The sequence below is a fragment of the Lucilia cuprina genome, chromosome 5 (genome assembly GCF_022045245.1).
Source record: "Lucilia cuprina isolate Lc7/37 chromosome 5, ASM2204524v1, whole genome shotgun sequence".
NCBI lineage: Eukaryota > Metazoa > Arthropoda > Insecta > Diptera > Calliphoridae > Lucilia > Lucilia cuprina.
The window spans coordinates 51,559,496-51,581,802 of NC_060953.1; the positions used below are offsets into that span (position 1 = coordinate 51,559,496).

At 31.1% G+C, this 22,307-nt stretch overlaps 1 protein-coding gene across 2 annotated transcripts in view; it reads right to left on the reverse strand.

The window, feature by feature from the left end:
* Positions 1–21,771, reverse strand: part of LOC111677251 (protein trachealess) — an 88,162-nt gene extending 66,391 nt beyond the window's left edge. For both annotated transcript variants that reach the window (XM_046951057.1, XM_046951056.1), the window contains exon 1: positions 20,788–21,771. In XM_046951057.1, the coding sequence (XP_046807013.1) occupies positions 20,788–21,113 (326 nt within the window). In that variant the 5' untranslated portion in view covers positions 21,114–21,771. The remainder of the gene's footprint in view (positions 1–20,787) is intronic.
* Positions 21,772–22,307: the final 536 nt, after the last annotated feature.

The following is a 22,307-nucleotide window of genomic DNA, read 5'->3' on the forward strand; positions in this document are numbered from 1 at the left end:
TAAATGTCCAAGGCTTGACATAAATGGTATTTTAATTTAAGTTGATAACATTCAAAGTGCAATTACTTTAAATAAAAATGAATTTGTAGAAAGAAAATCTCTAAACAATCTAGAAAAATGATTATCAACAGGTCCCAGGTTAAATTAGGAAAAAAAGTAACATGAAAAACTAAATTTCAGAAAAACTGCTTATTTTAACTTATAAGATATTTTAGGTCGATGGAAAAAATCAGCATCATTATTGTACTCCTGCTTCAAAATTTTATTTTTTCAAACATTTTTTTTGTCTTTTTCACGTTGAGAGGTTATTTTTGTTGACTGTTATCGTTGATTGGTATTGATGGATTTCTTTTTCTTTCTTCTGCTGCTGCTCTCAACTTCAGTCTTCTGTTTAAGTTCTTGCTGTATTGATCAAGTGGTTGTTGTTTTGTTCGTCTGTCCATTTTGATAGTTTGTTACTTCAATGGAGATGGATTGTATCAAGCTTTTTGATGAGAAATATATTGCTTTGTGTCTTCTTTGTCGACCTTTAGATATTTTTTGTATTTTATTTTTGTAGAGTGTTCAATTTTCCTGTTTTTTGATTTTTTCTGTTTGCGGTGTGATCCTCGTGTTCATCAAAAGGGATTCCAATAATTTAAAAATTCATACATATTTATAAGTTTCGGTTTGATGATCAACAAAGTGTTTTTTATGTTTTAACTGAAATATTTTTATATATTTCTTTTTGTACATCTCATGAGTTGTATATGTTGTTGGGGTATTCGTTACGATTTATTTCTTTATCTCAATTATTTTATCGAAACATTAATGTTTTGTAGTTCCTTTTTTATTGTTATTGTTGTTATTGTTTTCTATATGATTTTTTCAAGAAACTAGGGGTTTCAAGTTATTGATAAGTTTAATAATAGTTTTAATTTTGAAATTGTAATTAACAAGTTTTTTTTAACAATTTTATGACACCATGATTAATTAGAACAAATTCAAGAACATGGATGAATAATGTATCTTTCGCCGTACTTCTACTTATGTCGTTCCATAAACTGGAGCTATTTAGAGTAGAGTTAGAGTAGAGTTAGAGTAGAGTTAGAGTAGAGTTAGAGTAGAGTTAGAGTAGAGTTAGAGTAGAGTTAGAGTAGATTTAGAGTAGAGTTAGTGTAGAGTTAGAGTAGAGTTAGAGTAGAGTTAGAGTAGAGTTAGAGTAGAGTTAGAGTAGAGTTAGAGTAGAGTTAGAGTAGAGTTAGAGTAGAGTTAGAGTAGAGTTAGAGAAGAATTAGAGTAGAGTTAGAGTAGAATTAGAGTAGAGTTAGAGTAGAGTTAGAGTAGAGTAGAGTTAGAGTAGAGTTAGAGTAGAGTTAGAGTAGAGTTAGAGTAGAGTTAGAGTAGAATTAGAGTAGAATTAGAGTAGAGTTAGAGTGGAGTTAGAGTGGAGTTAGAGTATAAAGAGTGTAGAGCAGAGGTAGAGTTGGAGATGCTTTCGAGTAATTATAATAAGAGTAACGTTGGGATATAGCTAGAGTATCGTTTGGGCAGGGTTATAGTAACGGAAGACTAATGTGCGGGTAAGTCAGCCATTCTTATAAGGTTGGATAACAAGGTAGCTTGCTGCGCTTGAGCAGTTAAGTCAGAAGTTGCATTATATAGTATTTAGTCCTGCCTGTAGCAGTAAGAACTCTCAAAAAGTCACTAAGTTTCAACACAGACATCTCACCAAGTTTATTTCTCTTAGCCGCTAGAGTAGGGCATTCTTTTAAACAGTAATGGTGTGTTAATAATCGTAAAGTAATTTACATATTACAAAAAGTAACAGTTTCACCAATCTCTGCTTAAATCAAATATCCACAATTAACGCCTTATTAACATACAGTAGTAACTTATGACTTCCAATTAATAAAATTATACCGACTACTAGTAAATTTTATGCATCAATAAACTTTTGCTCTAACAAAAAAAAAATAAGTGTTAATAAAAATAATTAAGAGTAGAATGAAATACAGAAAAACATCAACTACAGATTGTCAGCACTTAATAAATTTTAAAATTGTATTTAATGATTTTTTCTTCTCATTTTCATAAAAAATAAATAATAAAAAAATCAACTAAAACAAGAGACACTAATAAAAACACAAGAAGAAGAAGAAATAATTGCTGCACGCTGCATTATGTATGCGAATCAGGAATTTGTACTTTTGCACTTTAAGTATGTGTCATGCACTGTGAAAAAATAAAGAAAACAACAAAACTTACAAACGAAAAGAAGACTTTTTACTAACAACCAACAACAAAATGCTAAAATGCCTTTAAGCAATATTTGACACAATGTATTACTGAGTGAATTTGATGTGGCATGCAACTAAGTTGCCGTTGCATATAGAAATTCTAGTAGATAATGCTAAGTAAACAATAAAGACAAACATTCAATAATTTCCGCAATACGATTTGTTAAACGGAAAAAATATTTATACAAACTGTTACGAGAATTAAAAAATTGAACTTTAACAAGAACCTATAGTTATTACTAGTGCATGCACTTGTAGGTTATAAAGTAATGTTATAAAATGAGGGATAGTATGCTCACACAAATATAGGAAATTTTAAAAAGTTAATTTTATTTCTTTACTAATCTAAATAAAAAAGTTTTAAATTGTAAGAATATTTCTTATAAATTAAATTTGTTATTGGGGTTACCTTCCCTGTATTTCAATCAGCTTTTCACATTTTCTTTTATTGGAAAACAAATTCTTTTTTCGTACATGAAACCTGTTTCATCTATATTTTATACGATTTCAAAAAACAGTGTTCTTTTAATAGTCTATATATTTTTTTAATAGAGCGGTTACTTTTTTTTAATTTTGTAATTTATGTTAAAACAATTTATTCGACAATTTTTCTTAATTTAAATAATTTTTACTATCGATTGATAAGTTCTATAACTTCGATCGTTGCATTTGTCACAATTATTATTTTAAAACAAGTAAAAATGTAGACTATAGACTAGATTATAGACCAAACTAGATACTAGACTATAGACTAAACTATACACTATACTATAGACTAGACTATAGACTAGACTACAGACTGGACTATAGACTAGACTATAGACTAGACTATAGACTAGACTATAGACTGGACTATAGACTAGACTATAGACTAGACTATAGACTAGACTATAGACTAGACTATAGACTAGACTATAGACTAGACTATAGACTAGACTATAGACTAGACTATAGACTAGACTATAGACTAGACTATAGACTACACTCTAGACTATAGACTAGACTATAGACTACACTCTAGACTAGACTATAGACTAGACTATAGACTACACTATAGACCACACTATAGACTATACTATAGACTACACTCTAGACTAGACTATAGAGTAGACTATAGAGTAGACTATAGAGTAGACTATGGACTAGACTATAGACTTGACTATGGACTAGACTATGGACTTGACTCTAGACTAGACTATGGACTAGACTATGGACTAGACTATAGACTAGACTATAGACTAGACCATAGTTAGAGTATAGTTTCATTAGGGTTAGAGTAAAGGTCTTAATTATAAGTTATTAAGTATTATAGTAGGGAATGTTTAAATTTCAGTAAAAGAACTTAAAATTTTGTGAAAAGTTAAAAAGGAAATTGAGGAAGATGTAAATAGATATAGCTAAAGTACAACCACAGCTCTATGGTTGTGCCGTCATTTAAGTATGTCATAATTTTTGTTTAGTGTATTTAAAATTCGTTTACACCGATTAAAACACACCTTTAAACATAATCCATTGCACTTGACGTAAGTGCGTAAGTGGTCTAACAACTTTTTAAAGATGTTCTCATAATTTCTAATTCAAGCAGATGCTACAGCAACAACGAAAAAGTAGGTGGAGCAAATATTTAAAGCGGCAACTTTGTTCTACTACAAACATTAAGCAAAAAAGAACTAAAGCTTTTTACAGGCCGCAAAAAACAACACTACATCTAAAGAACATGTAAAATTAACATAATTTAATTGAAAGATTTTTTTCTCTTATACAACTTACATAACTTAAATTGCTACAATTTATAAAAATAAAAGAAAAACACAAACCGGTAAGATTAGAAATTGTAGTCAAAGATTGTGCATTTAATTTAAAATGACCCATACAATTCATTTAATGTTCAAGTAATTTTATTTTATTTTTTTTTCTAAATTACAAAATTACTTTGATAGGAGTTTGCAAGAGTGAGTATGAAAATGATTATTAGTTAATGTTTGGTTTAAACAAGAAAAAAAAAACATATTATTTATAAGAAGTGTAACAAGTTCAAATGCTAAGTAAATGTTGCCGACCAAAGTTATCAAGATTGCAACTAAAAGGAGTTTTTTTTTTAAGTTGAGGCTAATGTTGATGTTTGTTAGCAAATGTTGATGATCATGAGCTATTCTAATAGTTTGTGGTCTAGAGTAGAAATACTATATTATAAAAAATTGTAGTAAAATTTGAAAAAAATGTAGAGCAACTATGAGAGTTTATTTCGATTGTCGAAACGTGACAGTGGCTAGGGAGATGTAGGTTAACCCATTTGTAAGAGTTTATCAGGTCTTTTAATGAATTCAAGAAAAGAGGTTTTTTTTGAAGAAGAAAATTAGGAAAGATAATTCCTTATTTGGAATGGAATTCTGCGACAGGCCTGTACATATGTAAAAGTTTGCTCTATGCCCTTATTGTAGCTCTTTAGGTCTGTCTTAGATCGCAGTCTTCATTGGGATGTGAACCTTAAATCTCGGGGTTATTGGACCAGAAAACGTTAAAACTTTATGTGTAAAAATATATGTATATTTTAAGTTAAAGACATTTTTTTGGGATGTGAACCCTTAACCTCGGGGTTAAGTTTGCTCTATGCCCTTATTGTAGCTCTTAAGGTCTGTCTTAGATCGCAGTCTTCATTGGGATGTGAACCTTAAATCTCGGTGTTATTGGACCAGAAAACGTTAAAACTTTATGTGTAAAAATATATGTATATTTTAAGTTAAAGACATTTTGTTGGGATGTGAACCCTTAACCTCGGGGTTAATAGATCAAAGAACTTTTAAACTTTATATGTACAAATATTTGTATTTTTTAATATTAATTCCTTTTTTTAATTGTTTATTTTCAGATCACACGGCTAACCACACAGTGAGTAAATTTTTTATAATTTTTAAAAATTTTATTTATTCCCTAAAGGGTTAAAAACTATTTACCAAATAATATGCATTTGCTGCTAAAAACATTATTTTATAACTTTAAACACAAACACACACATATTGATAAATCTCAAAACCACCAATTCCAGTCTTAGTATTTGTTTTCTTTCATTTTCCCATTTCCATTTTTTTGTGAAGTTTTAATTCAAGATTATCCTTATCGCATTTTTAAAGTCAGCTGTAATTTTACAATAAAACTCTAAGCAACTTAGGGAAAAAATCACTAAAAAACAATAAAAAAATACAATATCAAAGAAAAGCTTTAGTCAAAACCATAATTTCTACAATTTATTTACGTACGTGATTGGTTAAAGTGAAGTTTTTTTTTTGTTATTTTTGTATTGAAGTTCAGTTGGTTTCTTTATAAAAATCGCCATTTCTCAAAATAATAAAAAAATTATTTTCATTTTTTTCTCTTAAAAAAAAAACACAATATCTGAAGTTGAAAATGATATAAAATGCAAGAAATTATGATTATGATGATGTTTTAATACATTTGTATTGTCTTTTTTTTTTGTTTTGAATTCATCCATTGCTTATCCATTTGGGTCTTCTGCAAACTAACTGACTGAGTGACCGAACAAAAAAGGTGGATGATGAGTAGAGTTGCATTGTTCGCTTTTTTCTTCTTTCGTTTTAAGTCAAGAAGTGTTTTTGAAATTTTTCCATTTTCATATTTTTATAAGGTTTCATAAAGAATATACAATGTTGCATAAAAGTCTTCCTACACTTTGTAATCATTGAACATTGAAATATAATAGTTTTGACCCTATTTAAAGAATATCTGACGGCTCATTATATTTTGCTTAAAAGTAACAGAAGTTAGATCTATTCTTATATTTCGATCATATTAAGTATCCAGCAAAAAAAAAAGAACTTACAAAGAAGCGAAAAAGAAGTAGAATTATTTACATGGAAGTACTGAAAAAGACCTGAAGTAGTGATGATTTTAGCACAGGTTTGTTATGGGAGGGATGATCTTTTTATCTGATTCCAAATTCACTACATCTGTTAAATCATGTCAAGTCCAAAATAAAATGAGTTTAATTAAAAAAATTTCAGTTCAATACAAGAGATACGACCTACGAGTATATTAAACATAATTATGAACTTAAAAAACCCTATTTGGCGGGTTCAGTTGCATGGGGCCCAGGTGAAATAATGGAAAGATGTTAACTATTTTCAATAAGCTTTGTCTACAGTACCATTAAAGATCGTGTGGCAAATTTCATTGAATTATCTCCAAAATTGCGAACTGTAGTTTGATTAAAAGGTTTCCAAGCCCTATTCTGGGGTTCAGTTATATGGGGACTTGGTGAAATAATGAACCTATATTAACCATTTTCAATAGGCTTCGTCTACGGTACAATAGAAGATCATGTGCCAAATTTCATTAAATTATCTCCAAAACTGCGACCTGTTTGATTACAAGTTTTACAAGCCCAATTGGAGGTTCAGCTGTATGGGGGCCAGGTGAAATAATGACTGATCGTAACCATTTTCAATAGGCTTCGTCCCTGGGACATTAGAAGATCATTTACCAAATTTCATTGAATTATCTTAAAAATTGCGACCTGTAGTTTGATTATGGACGAGCTGTAGTTTGATGGATATGTTACATGGACGGACGGACATAGCTAAAACGACTAATAAAATTTTTCTGAGTCTCTCACTAAAGTGGTGTAGGGTATAAAAATTTACCATCAATTTAAAACAAATTTGGATTATTTGGAAGTCAATAAACATCTTAGTCTTAGTCTTTCAATATCTATTAAAATATGAGAAATTATCAAAGTTTTTTAATTCTCTTAAAATTGAACTAAATTTTTAATAACTTTGGTAAGAATAAAATGTCAAATAAATTTTTTTACAGGATTATATACACAAGACTTTCAGCCTAAAAATTGCAAACTTGTAAAACTCTAGATCTTTGGACAATATTTGTTATTGTGCTAACTAAAAACACTTAAGAGATAAATTCTTTACAAGCTTATCCGTGTGATATCACTTTACGTATTAGAACTTAGATGTTGAAATTTGTCACCAAGATTTTTCCAATTTTGAATTTTTTATAGTTTCTTTGAACGGGCGCTGACGCCCCTAATAAAATAAAAAAAATTGGGACAACAATGGTCGTTAATGTGCCCTGAATAGAAGATGGGGAACGGCAGCTACAAAAGTTGGAAAACTTGAACGTAATTTTTTTAAAATTTTGCAAAATTTCATTTTTTTATTTTTGCGATTTTATATACCAAACATCGAACTATGTGCAATTTTTTTTTTAATTACATATATAAAGATTTTTTTTAATATTTAGGTGAAAAACGCTATAACTTTTACACGGGTTAGGGTCTGTTTATATTCAAACAAAATATTTTGAAAAAATGCTTTGAGTTTTTTAACTCTAAAACTAAAAAAAAAATTGATAATTGCTCATATACCTTCACAAAGAAATATTTATTAGTGCATATTTTTCACATTTTTAGTGCATATTTTCCCATTTTATAGTGCATATTACATATTTTCTCCTGTTCTGTATTTTGCTGAAATAATATGGTCACCGTACCTATAGTGGTAATATTCGGTGCAAGCAAACCCTATAGGAACCTTAATCTTGTTTGTAAATATTTAAAATGATCAGCCCATAATTGACCTAGAAAATGAATTTAACGTTCATTTATAGATTATCACCTTAATATCTAAAAAATTATCTTTACTAAATTCTATAATTGTGCCCGTAATTACAAAAATATGAGAAGGATCGGACCATATATTCACCCTTAAAAATAAAATATCTATAATGACTTTATACTAAATCCACCTCTAACAATTGATAGTCAATTAATTTCCTACTGTCTGTAATAGACTCTATTCTAAGTAAATAACAAGATTTCTAAAATTTTAATAACTTTTTGCTAATTCGATAATCACCGACTTGTACCTGGCGCACGTACAAACATTCTAAAGAGCTTTTCAATTAAAATCATATACAAAATAAATAGTAAATTAATGTTTAGAATGATGAAAACAACAGCAACAACTACTAAGTTTATGGCAATTTTTTCTATAATTAATTATTATTTAATAACTCAATTAGAAAATAAATAACAACTATAGAAGTAGCGACAGACAGCAACAATTTGAAATTATACTACAGTCACGTTTTGAATGCGAGAGTGACTAAAAACGCGTTACATTAAACTTATTACGAGTACGAAAATGTTTATAAAAAAGTGAATTTTTATGTAATTAACCCAACAAACATTTGAGATGAAATTTTCTAAATTTTAAAAAGAAAATGTTTGTTTTTACCAACAATTTCGTAAATGCACAGATTGTTTTTGATAAATGTTTGCTGGGTTACTTATTTAACTATGTCTTTTTATACCCTACACCACTTTAGTGGGGTGGGTTTGTACTGATGTTTGTAACGCACAATAATATTGGTCATATACCAACCTTAAAATATACCAATCAGCTAAGAATCTTCTTCTGAGTCGATTTAGCTAAGTCCGTCCGTCTGTCCGTCCATGTAAACTTTGTAATCAAACTACAGGTCGCAATTTATTATTCTATTGTCCCAGGGACGAAGGCTTTTGAAAATGGTTAAGACCGGTCTATTATTTCACCTAGCCCCCATACATCTGTACCTCCGATTAGGGCTTGTAAACCTTGTAATTAAACTACAGGTCGCAATTTTGGAGATAATTCAATGAAATTGGGCACATGAATTTCTATAGTACCGTAGACGAAGCCTATTGCAAATGGTTAACATCGGTCCATTATTTCACCTAGCCCTCATACAACTGTACCCCTGAATAGGGCTTGTAAACCTTGTAATCAAACTACAGGTCGCAATTTTGAAGATAATTCAATGAAATTTGGCACATGATCTTCTATAGTACCATACACGAAGCCTATTAAAAATCGGTCCATTATTTCACCTAGGCCCCATACAACTGAAACCGCCAAACAAGGCTTTTAAGTTCATAATTATGTTGTACTAGCTATACCCAGCTTGGCTACCCTAAAAGCAAAAAAACCCACTTACACATGGGAGATGCCACTAGTCAATTTTTCCGAATTATCTTCATATATAAGGGGCCAATCGTAAAAAGTCCGCCAATTTTTCTCTAAATGTTCATATGAATGTCAAAGTTTTTCATGTAAAATTTGAAGATTCTAGCTTCTACATTATCTCAGATATACACATTTTTCTGTGTAATTCATTTGGGGGTTCTAAGCCACTCCCTGATGAAAGTCCGATTTTTTTCGGCCAAAATGTTCAGATGAATATGAAAATCTTAAAAAAATCTCAAAATTTTAGGAATCTAGTTCAATTAGCTTCTTATATAAAATATTTTGTTGTATTTATGATCATATGGTAGGTGCCGCTTCCCCCATTGGTAGTCCGCCAATTTATTACCAAAAATATTTACATGGATGCTAAAGTTCTTCGTGCAAAATTTGAAGATTTTAACTCTAATAGTTTTCAAGATAAAGGAATTTGCCACGCCCCTTCTGCTAGTCCGCCCACTTTTTATTCTAACTAATCATGGCTCCGACCAAATTTGAGGACTGTAACTGTTACATTTTCCGAGATATACTGATTTAATATTTTATTAATATGGAAGGTGCCACGCCCACTATAATCATTCCGCCCATTATATCCAAAAATATTCTTATGGATGTCAAATTTGTCCGTGCAAAATTTGAGAACAAATTGTTACAACTCGCCTACTTGAAATGTTAAAATAAAAAGTAGCCTATATACAGGAAGGTACTGTTAAAATTTCAAGAAAATCGGTCCAGCCGTTTAGCCGCCTATAGACTTCAAACTAACAAACCCACAAACAAATAAACACACATTCATTTTTATATATATATAGAGATATTCGTATCTCGACAAAAAGCTGCAAAACCAAGTTCTATACTAGCCTTGATGACCCTCATGAACATTATAATTATAGGGCCTCATTTGACCCTAGCCCCTATAAAAAGCCCCAATCAAAATTTATGAAAACTAAATCACATTTAATTTCGTGTACCAGGTGTAGGGTATTATATGGTCGCCCGACTATAACTTCTTAATTGTTAACTATTCTCTTATCATAACAAATAGACAATATATATAATATATAATTAGAAATATTCTACAAAATTTTGAAATTAAAATAGAAACTCAATTAATTTAAAACAAAAATAGAAAAAAAAACTCTTGTAATAAAATTAATAATAATTTTCAGAATGTAAAGCAAGTATTCATGCTTCTAAGACGACTTACAATTTATAATTTGTGGTTATTTGCAAAAATATCTTAAAGTGAAATCAACATCAGCGAAAGAACTAAGCCGCCGCCTTACGACGGCCACTGCAAGTACCACAGATTATGGTTAAAGTGAAATAAAAGAACTACCACACAAAAAAATAGAAACCCTTTTACAAATCCCTTGAAATCATGATGGATGATGATGATGGGCGTCCAACGTCTCTGTTGGTTAGTTGTTTGTTCGATAGCTGCTTCGAACAAAAAATGTCTGTTTAGTTTAAAACATAAATATTCCCACAATAGAATTATGGCGCGAATAATATAATTCATAAATTTTCCATTGATGTGGCTTGATGTTGGTTTGGAGAGCATAGCTGCTGCTATGTTTGCTCGTTCCCTTAGATGTACAAGTTGCATCTAGCTATAGCTAGAAATGATTATTATACACTTGCTTAAGTGTCTTGATTGGATGAATTGTTAGTTTGATATGAAAAAAAAATTATGATGTGGTGTTGAACAGCTTTAACACCATAAACTATAAATAAATTATAACTTACAGAGTCTTGCTTCTTGGTCAATAAAATATTATTTTGTGTTTTTTGATTTGTTACTAATATTTTCAACGCAAATCTTTTTGGGGCTTTTTGTGTGTTGCTTTTTATTTATTGAACTTTTCCCATAATTTCCCGTAATTTCCCATAAATTTTTAACTTAGAATATTTTAAAAGGAAAATGCAGATCTATAAAAGATTGCTGGCTTAAATAATGCCGAAAAACTGCATAAAGCTCTGAGTTTTTGAGTATTTAGGAAAATCATAAAAATTGGGGCATTTTCTTAATTTGAACATAAACCCGAAATTGACGGATTTTTATACCAATACCTCCTCTAAAACCTGTTAAAAACTCGGGTTAATTTATCTTCTAAACAGAATCCATATATATTCGGCCAACGATTTGTCAGCTTAGTGGCCTATTCAAAACTAGAGTAAATTGACCTCTTCTAAACAGAATCTGTATAGTATGAGAACAGTTTGAAAAGTACTTTTAATTTCTATCGGTTTCCCTGACAATGGGATCTTCGATCCGAACCGATAACATTTCTAATCGGCGAACGAAGCTTTGTGGCAGTTGTAGCACAGGAAAGGTTTATCTCTAGTGAGAAAATAATAGAAAACTGTTACAACGAATATTACTAATCAAAGCCAAATGGCAACAGACAAACTTAAATATTTTGATCGAAGAAAATGATTTTCATAGAAACGAATCGAACTGTTTTGATAAATATACAGCGTTCAATGCGATATAAAAACTACACGGCAAAAATCTCCGATAAAATCATTAGAATTTTCGAAAACCAAATTTTTTAGAAATTATTTCTTTGAATCCAACTTCCACCAAGACTCTCAAGATCCTGGCAGCAGTAGTTCACATACATTGCTATTTTCTCGTATTATGAAAGAATAGCAAAGTCCTTCCTAAGCATCTTTCTTGGTCTCAGAAATCGTTGATAGAGCTCGGAAATTGTTGATAAAATTCATGGAATGTATTTTGATGTAGTTCTTCGACATCAGTTATCTCAAAGGTACTTAAAGTCCTTGCGGGATTTGATATTATTGAAACTCCAAGTACTTCCACCAAACTAGTTTCCAAAATATGACATGTTTTTCAAAGAGAGAATGCGAAGGAAGAATAAATGCCTTCTGAAGCTCTCCATCATCCTCTAATTCTGTATGTAAAAGCTTAAACCAGCGAAACGCAATGAGCTTTTAAATAAGCTCTCTTTTACTTAATATTTTACTCGTACAAGTACTCACACATGTGTAAAAAACAAACATAACTAGACAGAGAACTAACTCTGCCTTAAACCAATACAAGTTGATAAATCGACTTTATACGAAACCGATCAAATATTTTCTTTAATGTACAGAAATCATTATTGAGGGTGATCAACTGCAGATGGTAAACCTAGGATATTATACATTATAGTGCGTAAACGATAGCGATTCGAGAAAGACACTTTTCTGGACTAAAAGTTCAATAATAAGCTTCTATTCACGTCATCAAGTCGGTGACAATGATAATACTATAATCGTCCAGATCATAGAACATACATATCAATGAAAAGATTAGGACTAGGGAGCTGGTATTAAGTCCACATTAAATATTTAGCTTCTGCAGATGTGCAAACGTAGGCAAAACTTGCCTGCTTGTATTCAATAAAGTTCCTATAAAAAGGTGATGAGAGATCAACACATAGGACGATAATCCACTTTAATGGAAAGATCAGTGTTAGTATATAGTCCACATTGAGCTTGGCAGAGGTGACCATTCAACGCAACCGCCAAGATTCATTTATACACAACTACCAATACATCACTAGAACGTGGTCAAGGTAACTGATTCATTGATGCCTTTTTCACTTATCAACGATGTTATCCAATTGATTTCTGAACTAATGAGTTTTAAGTCTTTTGATGTTGAAAGAAGAACCGGAGGTGAAGCGGTGAATTTTTGTGAATATTAGGGAAATTACTTGATCATTCAATAGCAACGACAACTGTCATAGTTCACCGATTAGCTTTAGGTATGGTGGCACTTTTTTGTGCCATTTGCTTTGCAGTTACGAATATGTCGGCAAAGAGTTTTGAGAAAACGAAACCATTTTTGATTGGACTACAAAGGGGGAAAAATAAATATACACGTCTCGTACCAAATTGACACCAATTTTTTCAATAACATCCGTTGTCATGTTTATACGTAAGGTCACTATTGACAATGTATTGTAAGCTTACGACATTTGTTAACTTTTAGACAATGGATGTGTATAAAAGTTAGATTGCGACAACGAATTTTTGCAATGTTGACAACGTTGCGTTGTCAGAATTACATAGTGTATTCGTACGGATGTATATACTTAACAACGGATATTATTAAACAATTTGATGTCGATTTGAAACCAGTTGTGTATATATCTTTTTCCCTCTGTGTAAATCATGTTGTTATCCAATAGGTTTTCGAACCTTATAAGTTTCTTAATTGTTGTCAAGTTGATGGTGACATTCTGGTATGCTTCTGGAAGATTAAGGAAATTAACCTTCATCAATCAAAAGCAACGTGAACTGCCATGATTCTTCGATTAGCTTCAGTTACATTGAAGCTAATTAGATACCTCCATTCGAGCAATTAGATTCTCCGATTAGCTTCAGTTACATTGAAGCTCATTTGATACCTTCTTTCGGGCAATTAGATTCTCCGATTAGCTTCAGTTACATTGAAGCTCATTTGATACCTTCTTTCGGGCAATTAGAACTCCCAAATATGTGAGACCAAAGATGTTTTGCAATAAGTTTCAGAACTTATGAGTTCTTTCATTGTGAAGATAGAGGTAAAAGCTGCTGACGTCATCTAATATCGGACGATATCCTCAAGTTCGCCAACGTTACAGTCCATACATACGTACTATGTACTATATCTAAGAACCTTGGTTGCTGCATAAACTACTTTCGTCATTTGATCTGAATTTCCATTAAGTTTTGAAGTTCTTTTATGATTTTGGATCCATACCATCCATGTCAAGAAAGAAATGGACTAAATACGAATTAACAAGAAAGGTTTAAGTATCTACCTAAAAGTTTTCTAAAATATTGTCTGTCCATCCTATCTACATTCATAAAGCTAGTTTAAATATCCAAGCACATAGGTAGCGAAAATCGTCTCAAAAGGAGATTCAGAATTTTCTTGAAAATTTCGATTTTATTTTGAATTTTCTGCTATGAATTAATTCCTTTACTGCAATTTCTTTGCATAGCACTTTTTCCAATAAAACCAATATTTTTGTTTATTTATTACCAATATTGCACAATTACTTTTTAAACCGAGTCGTTACACTGTAACTTTAAAAAGGAAAGATTTTATTACTTATGATGTGGATGAGATTGAACAGCAGCAGGAGCTGCCTTAAAAAACACCATCTTTTATTTATATGTTCATTGCCAAAGCAGCCATCCTTAAATTCATACTTTACGATTTACAAAGTTTTTAAAGCCCAACATCTACCACAACCTGACATGGCTATAGACATTCTCTTACATGTTAAAGACTTCTTTACATCACCGCCATGTTCGAAATTACCATCACCGTCATCTTTTTCATCATTGCCATCGTGGTACTCGTACTCATTCAGCATCATCAGCTTCATCATCATTGTCGTAATCATTATTTTGCTTTTACAATCAGTGTCTATCAGAATTTTTCAATTATATCGAAATAGCGTTATCCGTAGTTGCATCGCGTCAGAACGCATAATTACTATAATCACCTGAGTTATTACCTCAACAACGTGTATAAACGAAATGTGTTGTGCAATCAGTCGACAGTCGAACAATCACAATTGCAGTCTTAGAGTCTGTATACGATTTTCTGTTGGTACAACCAACGAAAGGAACAAAATTTCCATCTTTAATTCTTAAACTTTTGTCAGTGGTCTTTCCGATTTGGTCAAAACAACAAGTGAAAAGATACAACAACAATGAGATTTGGAAAACAAAGAAGATTATTTTTTTTTGTAAAACAACAATCTTAATGAACTTAAGATTTTCTCTCTCTCTCTCTTTATCGCTCTGTTTCTGAAATTTTACATTTAATCATATTAAAAATAATAAAAACAACAACAAAACTATTAAATTGAGCCAATATTGTGTTAAAGTTTATTTTTATTACTGTTGTTGTTGTTGCTGTTTTTGCAGCAGTTGTTGTTGCTATTATTATTAAATATTAATGTTTCTGTTGCTGTTGTCTGTCCAGTTAGTTGCCTGTTACTTTAGCTAATTTCGCAACCAACTCAAAGAGTTTATTTTCATAATATATATTTCTTTTTTTATTTATAATTTAATGTTTTCAATTTAATCATGATTTTCTTTTTTTTGTAAAAAGAAAAAACAACAACAACAAAAAATTACAATTTACAGTTTATAAGCTCAAGATGTTGGAAACAAATAACCCAATAACAGTTAAATCAAACGAACGATCGATCGTTTATAATGCTCAGTTTTTTTTGCTTCTTTTTAGATTATTTTTATCTTTTTTGTTGTTGTTGTTTTATTAATTATACATTTATCGGTGAAAAATGGAAAATAAATTAATTTGTTAAAGTGTTAATATAAGTCTAATATTATTCCTTAGATAAAAATGGCGGTAAATTAGTTGAGTGGTCTCATGATACACATAAATTAATACGAAATGCTTTTTTCGTTTGCCGATTTGGTAATTTAACTTGAGAGCTTTTTTTGGCTATCAGAATTTCTTGTTAATTTAAATTGCTTTAATTCTCAAAATTGAATTTTAAAATAGTTTTTTTATACCCTACACCACTATAGTGGGGGAGGGGGGTTTATTATGCGTTTGTGCTAATGTTCCCAGACCCACCTTAAATTATATCAATCGGCTCATTGGCACTTTCAAATTTCAAAATAGTTTTTTTTTTTATACCCAACACTACTTTAGTGGTAAGGTATTATCCTTTTGTGCTGATTTTAGTAACAACCAAAAATATTGGTCTTAGACCCACCTTTAAGTATACAAATTGGCTCAGAACCACTGTGTTGATTTAGCTATGTCCATCTGTCTGTGTGTCCATGTAAAGCTTGTGCACACGCTACAGGACAAGCGCTATTGAAAAAAGCTGAAATCGGCCCATTATTTTGCCTGGCCCCCATACAACCGTAACCCCGTAAAAGGTGGTTTGGGCTCATAATTGTGTTTAATGTTCCAGTTTGTCCACAAAAATCGGAAAAATAGTTTTATAGAAGTTTAAATGACACTACCGATTTTTGTAATAAACGGGCTTCGTTTGACCCTAACCTCCCCTTCAAAAAGGTCTCTGGGCTCATAATTATGTTAAATGTTGTAGTATGTCAACAAAAATCGGCATAACTTTGTTTCATAGTAGTTTAAATGACACTACCGATTCTTGTAATGATCGGGCTTCGTTTGACCTTAGCCTTCGTACAAACTCCCCTTCAGAAAATGACTTATCAAAAATTCACTTATAAACAATAATATCACGATAAAATTCTACATAAATAACTTTAAAGTAAACGTAAATTCCTCCACCAAGATATATAGGGATAAGCCCATATCAATCCTTACCTCCTCTTGCACAAAATCTCTTTTTTGTCACTGGTGCATGTTTTTTATTAGATCAGCACTCAGGGGGACACCTACTTATTCGAAGTTTAAAGAATAAATTTTCCTTGTAGTCTTCCACAAATGAGTTTGGGAAAAAAGACGTGGGTATTAGAAACAAGTTGCCACATTTCAGAGAAACACATTCCATAGTAGTATCGATAGAACATTGAAATAAAAGCCACTTTACGACGGTGCTCCAGCGAATCAATAAAGTTTAATACCCTACTGTCACCAATAAATACCTCGCCCTCTCCTGTACGCGGTCAAGTAGCTCTAAAATAGAGAGTTGTATTCCATTTTCTGTCGAATACAAGTGGTGTAAGTGACGGTACCGAAACATAACAACTCGTATAGTACTATCTGTGAGAAAGTTCGAAATAAATCGAGAGAAGTTATTACCAACAACAAATGGAATTAGTGTTGATACAAGAGCATCATGCACACTCTACCAAACGCCTTGCAAATGTCTATAGTCACCACTTTACTTTCGCGAAAATGGTGAATACATTACAATCTTCTAACATGCAGGATATTTGCCGACATGGTATAGAATGCTGAAAAGATTAGGTAATGGACGAGCTAGTGTCGAAGAGCACTGCTTCAAGACCAGTGTCAGTATAGCATCTAGTCCAAGACACTTGCGAGTGCCATTAGCTTTACGTGACGTAAAAAGGCCATCAATTGTAATAAAATTATTATCGGTGTCAAAAAATAACTCCTGAGATTTAAAATGTATTTAAATAAACATATTCTTATACATATACACAGATATCCATGTTTAAAGAGCAACATATTATGGTCAAAATTATGATTACAATATAACCATGTCATGGTTATAAAAATAAATTTTAAAATAACATATTATGTTTATTTGGAATATTTCATCATATTATGATCCAATATGATAAAATAAAAATAAAATAAATTCGTTTAAGATCAAAATAAATTTCAACTAAATCAGTAATACTACAGTTTCTGGAACAATAATTGACAAAATTTGCAAATTCCAATTTGCTTTACAAACACAAAAACAATATTGTTATAAATAACATAATATGTTTTTACTGTAATGTTCTTATTGTTATTATTTAGTTTAGTATATAGTTTATTTAAAATATAATTATAAATAATTATATTCATACTCAAAATTATAATTGCCATTGAAATGTTTACAGAAACTAAAATATTGTTAAAATCGGATTTAAATAACAATTATATGTTTTAATAACACAATTATATGTTTTAATAACATAATAACATTTAATAACATTATTATGACAGTGAACATAGTATAGTTGTGATAACAGGTAAATTAAGACCCAAAGACAAATGCCCTGTGTCAACTTTCATTAGCTATCTATAATTACTTAGTTCGCTAATTTGTTTTAATATCCTTCATATCCTTTTTTGAAATATCCTGTTTTAAAAAGTTAAATTTTGCGCCTGCTCTAAAATAACTAAAATACTGTTAAATTGTAATTATAATAACTATTATATGTTTTTAATAATTTTTTTTTTTTACATAGTATGTTTGTGTAACCGTATTACGAATACATAAATAATTATAATATTTTTAAAATTTAAAACAAATAAAAAAATATATTTTTTACTTTATCTCCCCATTAAACATTTTATTTAGAAAAAAATGACTGTTAGACCTTGTAGGGAAAGCAATATCGTGGTTTTGTTACTCCTTTTAAAATGTTTCATCTCATATTTTATAATGAATCCATTTTGAATATATCAAATGGACCGAATCAAAAACTAAGAAATTATTTTATTGCTGCGAGATTATTGATTCGCACATAGCATAGTGTTAAAAGTCACCTTAAATATCGTCTGCGCTAAGGACGATATTAGAGGTCAATGGTCTCAACTACTAGTTCTTGTAAATTTTTAATTACGAACTGAGAAACTAACTGAAATTGTGGATATATAATTGTGAACAAAAAAGTTGTTGCATCTAAAGTTGCTGTAATAAGTGAGTTATGATTTATGTAACCTTTGACCTTTGGTGTCATATAACTCTTAAATAAAGACCATAAGAGAAAGCCCTGCGACAACTTATACTCTTCATCATAGTGTGTTAAAATGAAAGATTAATTTGATAAACTGTAAATTTGACTTTTGGTGTCATATAGCTCTTAAATTAAGACCTCAAGAGGAAGCTCTGTGCCATCTTTTATATATTCTTCACCATACTATGTTAAATTATAGTCGGGCAAGGCTGACCATATAATACCCTATAACTGTTACATAAAATAAAATTTGATTTAGTTTTCATAATAAAACATTTAAGTTGAATTGTTCCTTGCCTCAGATATACTTAAGATATTCATTGTTGAATAGAACTGTGTATATTTTTAGTCAAATTTTGAAGGGGACTTATTATAGGGGCTATGGTCAAATGAGGCCCTATAATTATAGAGTTCATGGGGGTTTTGCAGCTTTTTGTAGAGATACGAGTATATTAAATATAATTATGAACTTAAAAGCCCTATTCGGTCGGTTCATTTGTATGTGGGCTAGGTGAAATAATGGACCGATGTTATTAATTTTCAATAGGCTTCGTCTACGACACCATAGAAGATCATGTGGCAAATTTCATTGAATGTAGTTTGATAACAAGGTTCACAAACCATATTCGGTGGCTCAGTTGTATGTGAATGAAGGTGAAGTAATTGACCGATCTTAACTAATAGGATTCGTCCCTGGGACAATAGCATATCATGTACCAAATTTCATTAAATTATCTTCAAAATTGCGACCTGCAGTTTGATTACAAGATTTACATCGACGGACGGACAGACGAACATAGATAAATCGACTCAGAAAATGATTATGAGCCGATTGGCATACTTTAAGTTGGATATAGGACCAATATTATTGTATATTATAAACATCGGAACAAACCCAATATACCCTCCCCACTAAAGTGGTGTAAAGTATAAAAAGTTAAATTTGAAAAAAACTTTAAAATTATATTATTTTCCCAGCTCTACTAATACTTTAGCAATTGTTTGGCAAAGTTGGTTTTTAAGGAAATTTTCAGAGAATGTCTGAAATCAGCTGAGAATCACTTTCTGAGTTGCTTTAGCTATTTCCGTCTGTCCGTCCGCCCATCTGACTGTCTGTCCGTCTGTGTGTCCATGTAAAGCTTATGCACACACTACATAAGCACATACATATCTATTGGCCAAAGGACAAACGTTATTGAAAATGGCCCCCATACAAATGTTTCCGAATAAGGCTTTTGGGCTAATTATTATGATAAGTGTTCTATTATGTTAACAAAAATCGACAAAATTTAGTCTTATAGATGTTTAAACGACACTGTCGATTTTCGTATTGATCGGGCAACATTTGACCCTAGCACCCTAAACAACTCCCTTTTAAAAATATTAAAAAAATTTGAAACAAATTTAATGTAGATGAAAATTTTTTAACCAAAACACCGAAGTTCAAAATTATAATTTTTGAGAATCTAGTTACTTTAAAGTGATTTGTTAACTGATATGTAAATCAACTAATAGTCAAAGCTCTTTATAAACTCATTCCTTTCATTGTGTCAATAAACTAAAATTCCTTTAAAATCCTTTCAATCACTAATAATTAAGCCCGACGGCCTGAAAAAGTTTACAGAAGTAGACATTTTGAAAAAATTATGATTATAACAAAACACAAACAATCCCAGGTGACAACGCCCCAAACAGAATACAATTTGGTGGAGGAGAAAATGATGAGAAAACAAATCATAAAACGAAAACAAACAAAGTGACAAACATGACAGCAGATAAAAAAAAACTTTTGCCAACATTTAGGGAGGAATACGCGCGTAAATTTGTATTATGGAACATCAACCAACATCAAAAAAAAGATAATATTAATATGATGAGATATTTAATGGTCTCATACTTAAACAAGTAACGTAGCAGTATTTACAAGTACCTACTATAGTAGATATAGACAAATACTTGCAACATAATTTAGGCGTGACTTTGTATTTGACACCGAACTCAAAACATATATTTTTCAAAGGTGAAGTACATACAGACATAAATAAATGTAATGTACAGCTTTGCCTGACTGTGTTTACCTGTAATAGGGAAATCCTTGTGGAACATGTAAATCCATTGGCATACCCGAAGGATTCAAATGATGCGAGTGCGGGTGGTGATGATGATGATGGTGTGTTGAATGCGGATGTGTGTGGGCATGATGGTGTGTGTGATGAGCAGCAGCCGCTATTTGATGATGCGAATGATGGTGATGATGTTGAGCAGCAACAGCAACATTTTGCACATGCGCTGCCGCTGCAGCAGCAGCAAATCCTGCATCCGCACCCGCTGTGGCAGCCATAGCATGATGACCTAAAACTGCAGCCCATGGTGAGGCAACAAAACCACTACCGTGGTGATCCATTGCTTTAATAAAATATTTTTCAAGTATTTTCTTTTTGATTTATTGATTTCACTTAAAGTAACACTTTTCTTAAAAACTTTAAAAATAAGGGCTTTATGCTCTTTTTAGGACATTTTGATGTTTGAAAATAATTTATTGCTAACGATTAAAAAAATACATTTTATTTTTTTTTTGTTATAATAAAACACTTCTTTCTGATATCCTTTTTATTAAAAGGTTTATTTTATTTTGATTTTTGCAAATATTTTCTACAATTTTTCTTTTTCATACACCCGACGGTATTTTTATTTTGTTTCTTTCAAATGCCAGGATATTTTTATGCCGTCTACGCAACCGTTTTTCACGAACGTTTTTATCATAAATTTTTATTTTGATTTTTGTGTTGTTTTTGTTATTGTATTTTGTTATTCTTCCTCTTTTATTTTTATCTATTTGTATCTCGTGTGAATAAAATCGTGTAGTTCGTTCGTATCTAGAACGTAAAAATATTGCTAAAATGTAAATGTATCTTGTGTATATGTGTAAGTATTAGAACATATACATTTTAACATTTATGTTTATATGTATGTATGTGTCTACCACGGATTATATTGTTTTGCACGTTTGTTTGTCGTTATCGTTATTCTCGTCGTCGTCTTTGTTCCGCGTTCACCTCTGCACGGCATGAAAATTGGCGATAAACTATCGCCTCGCATCGGGAAACATGGTCACATTTAGTCATTCAACAGCAGCAATAGCACAACACATCATATACTAGCACTCCACATCACATCTCAGTTGAACGAAGAAAAAAAAAAACAGCAAGAAAAATATTTATAACAACAACAACCACAGCGAAAACAGCAGCAACAATGCAAACAACAACAGCAACAATAATATCATCAACAACAACAGCATTAACAGCAGCCACAGCAAACAAAAGCAAAAAAAAAAGCAGGCACATAATCTACCAACCAGGCCAACCATTCAGCCAGGCTGGTAGACAAGTTAACAAAGCAAGGAAGACAAACTCCACAAAAAAGCCAATAAATTTTTCTTTACCACTGTGTAGAAGCATAGTATGTTGTTCCCTTATATTCTTACTCTTCTCAAATTGATGCTACACTTTTAACATCATCACGTGTTGCATCTTCTTCACCATCTTCAGTTTTATCATAATCATCATCTTTCGCATCTTCATCATCACATTACCAT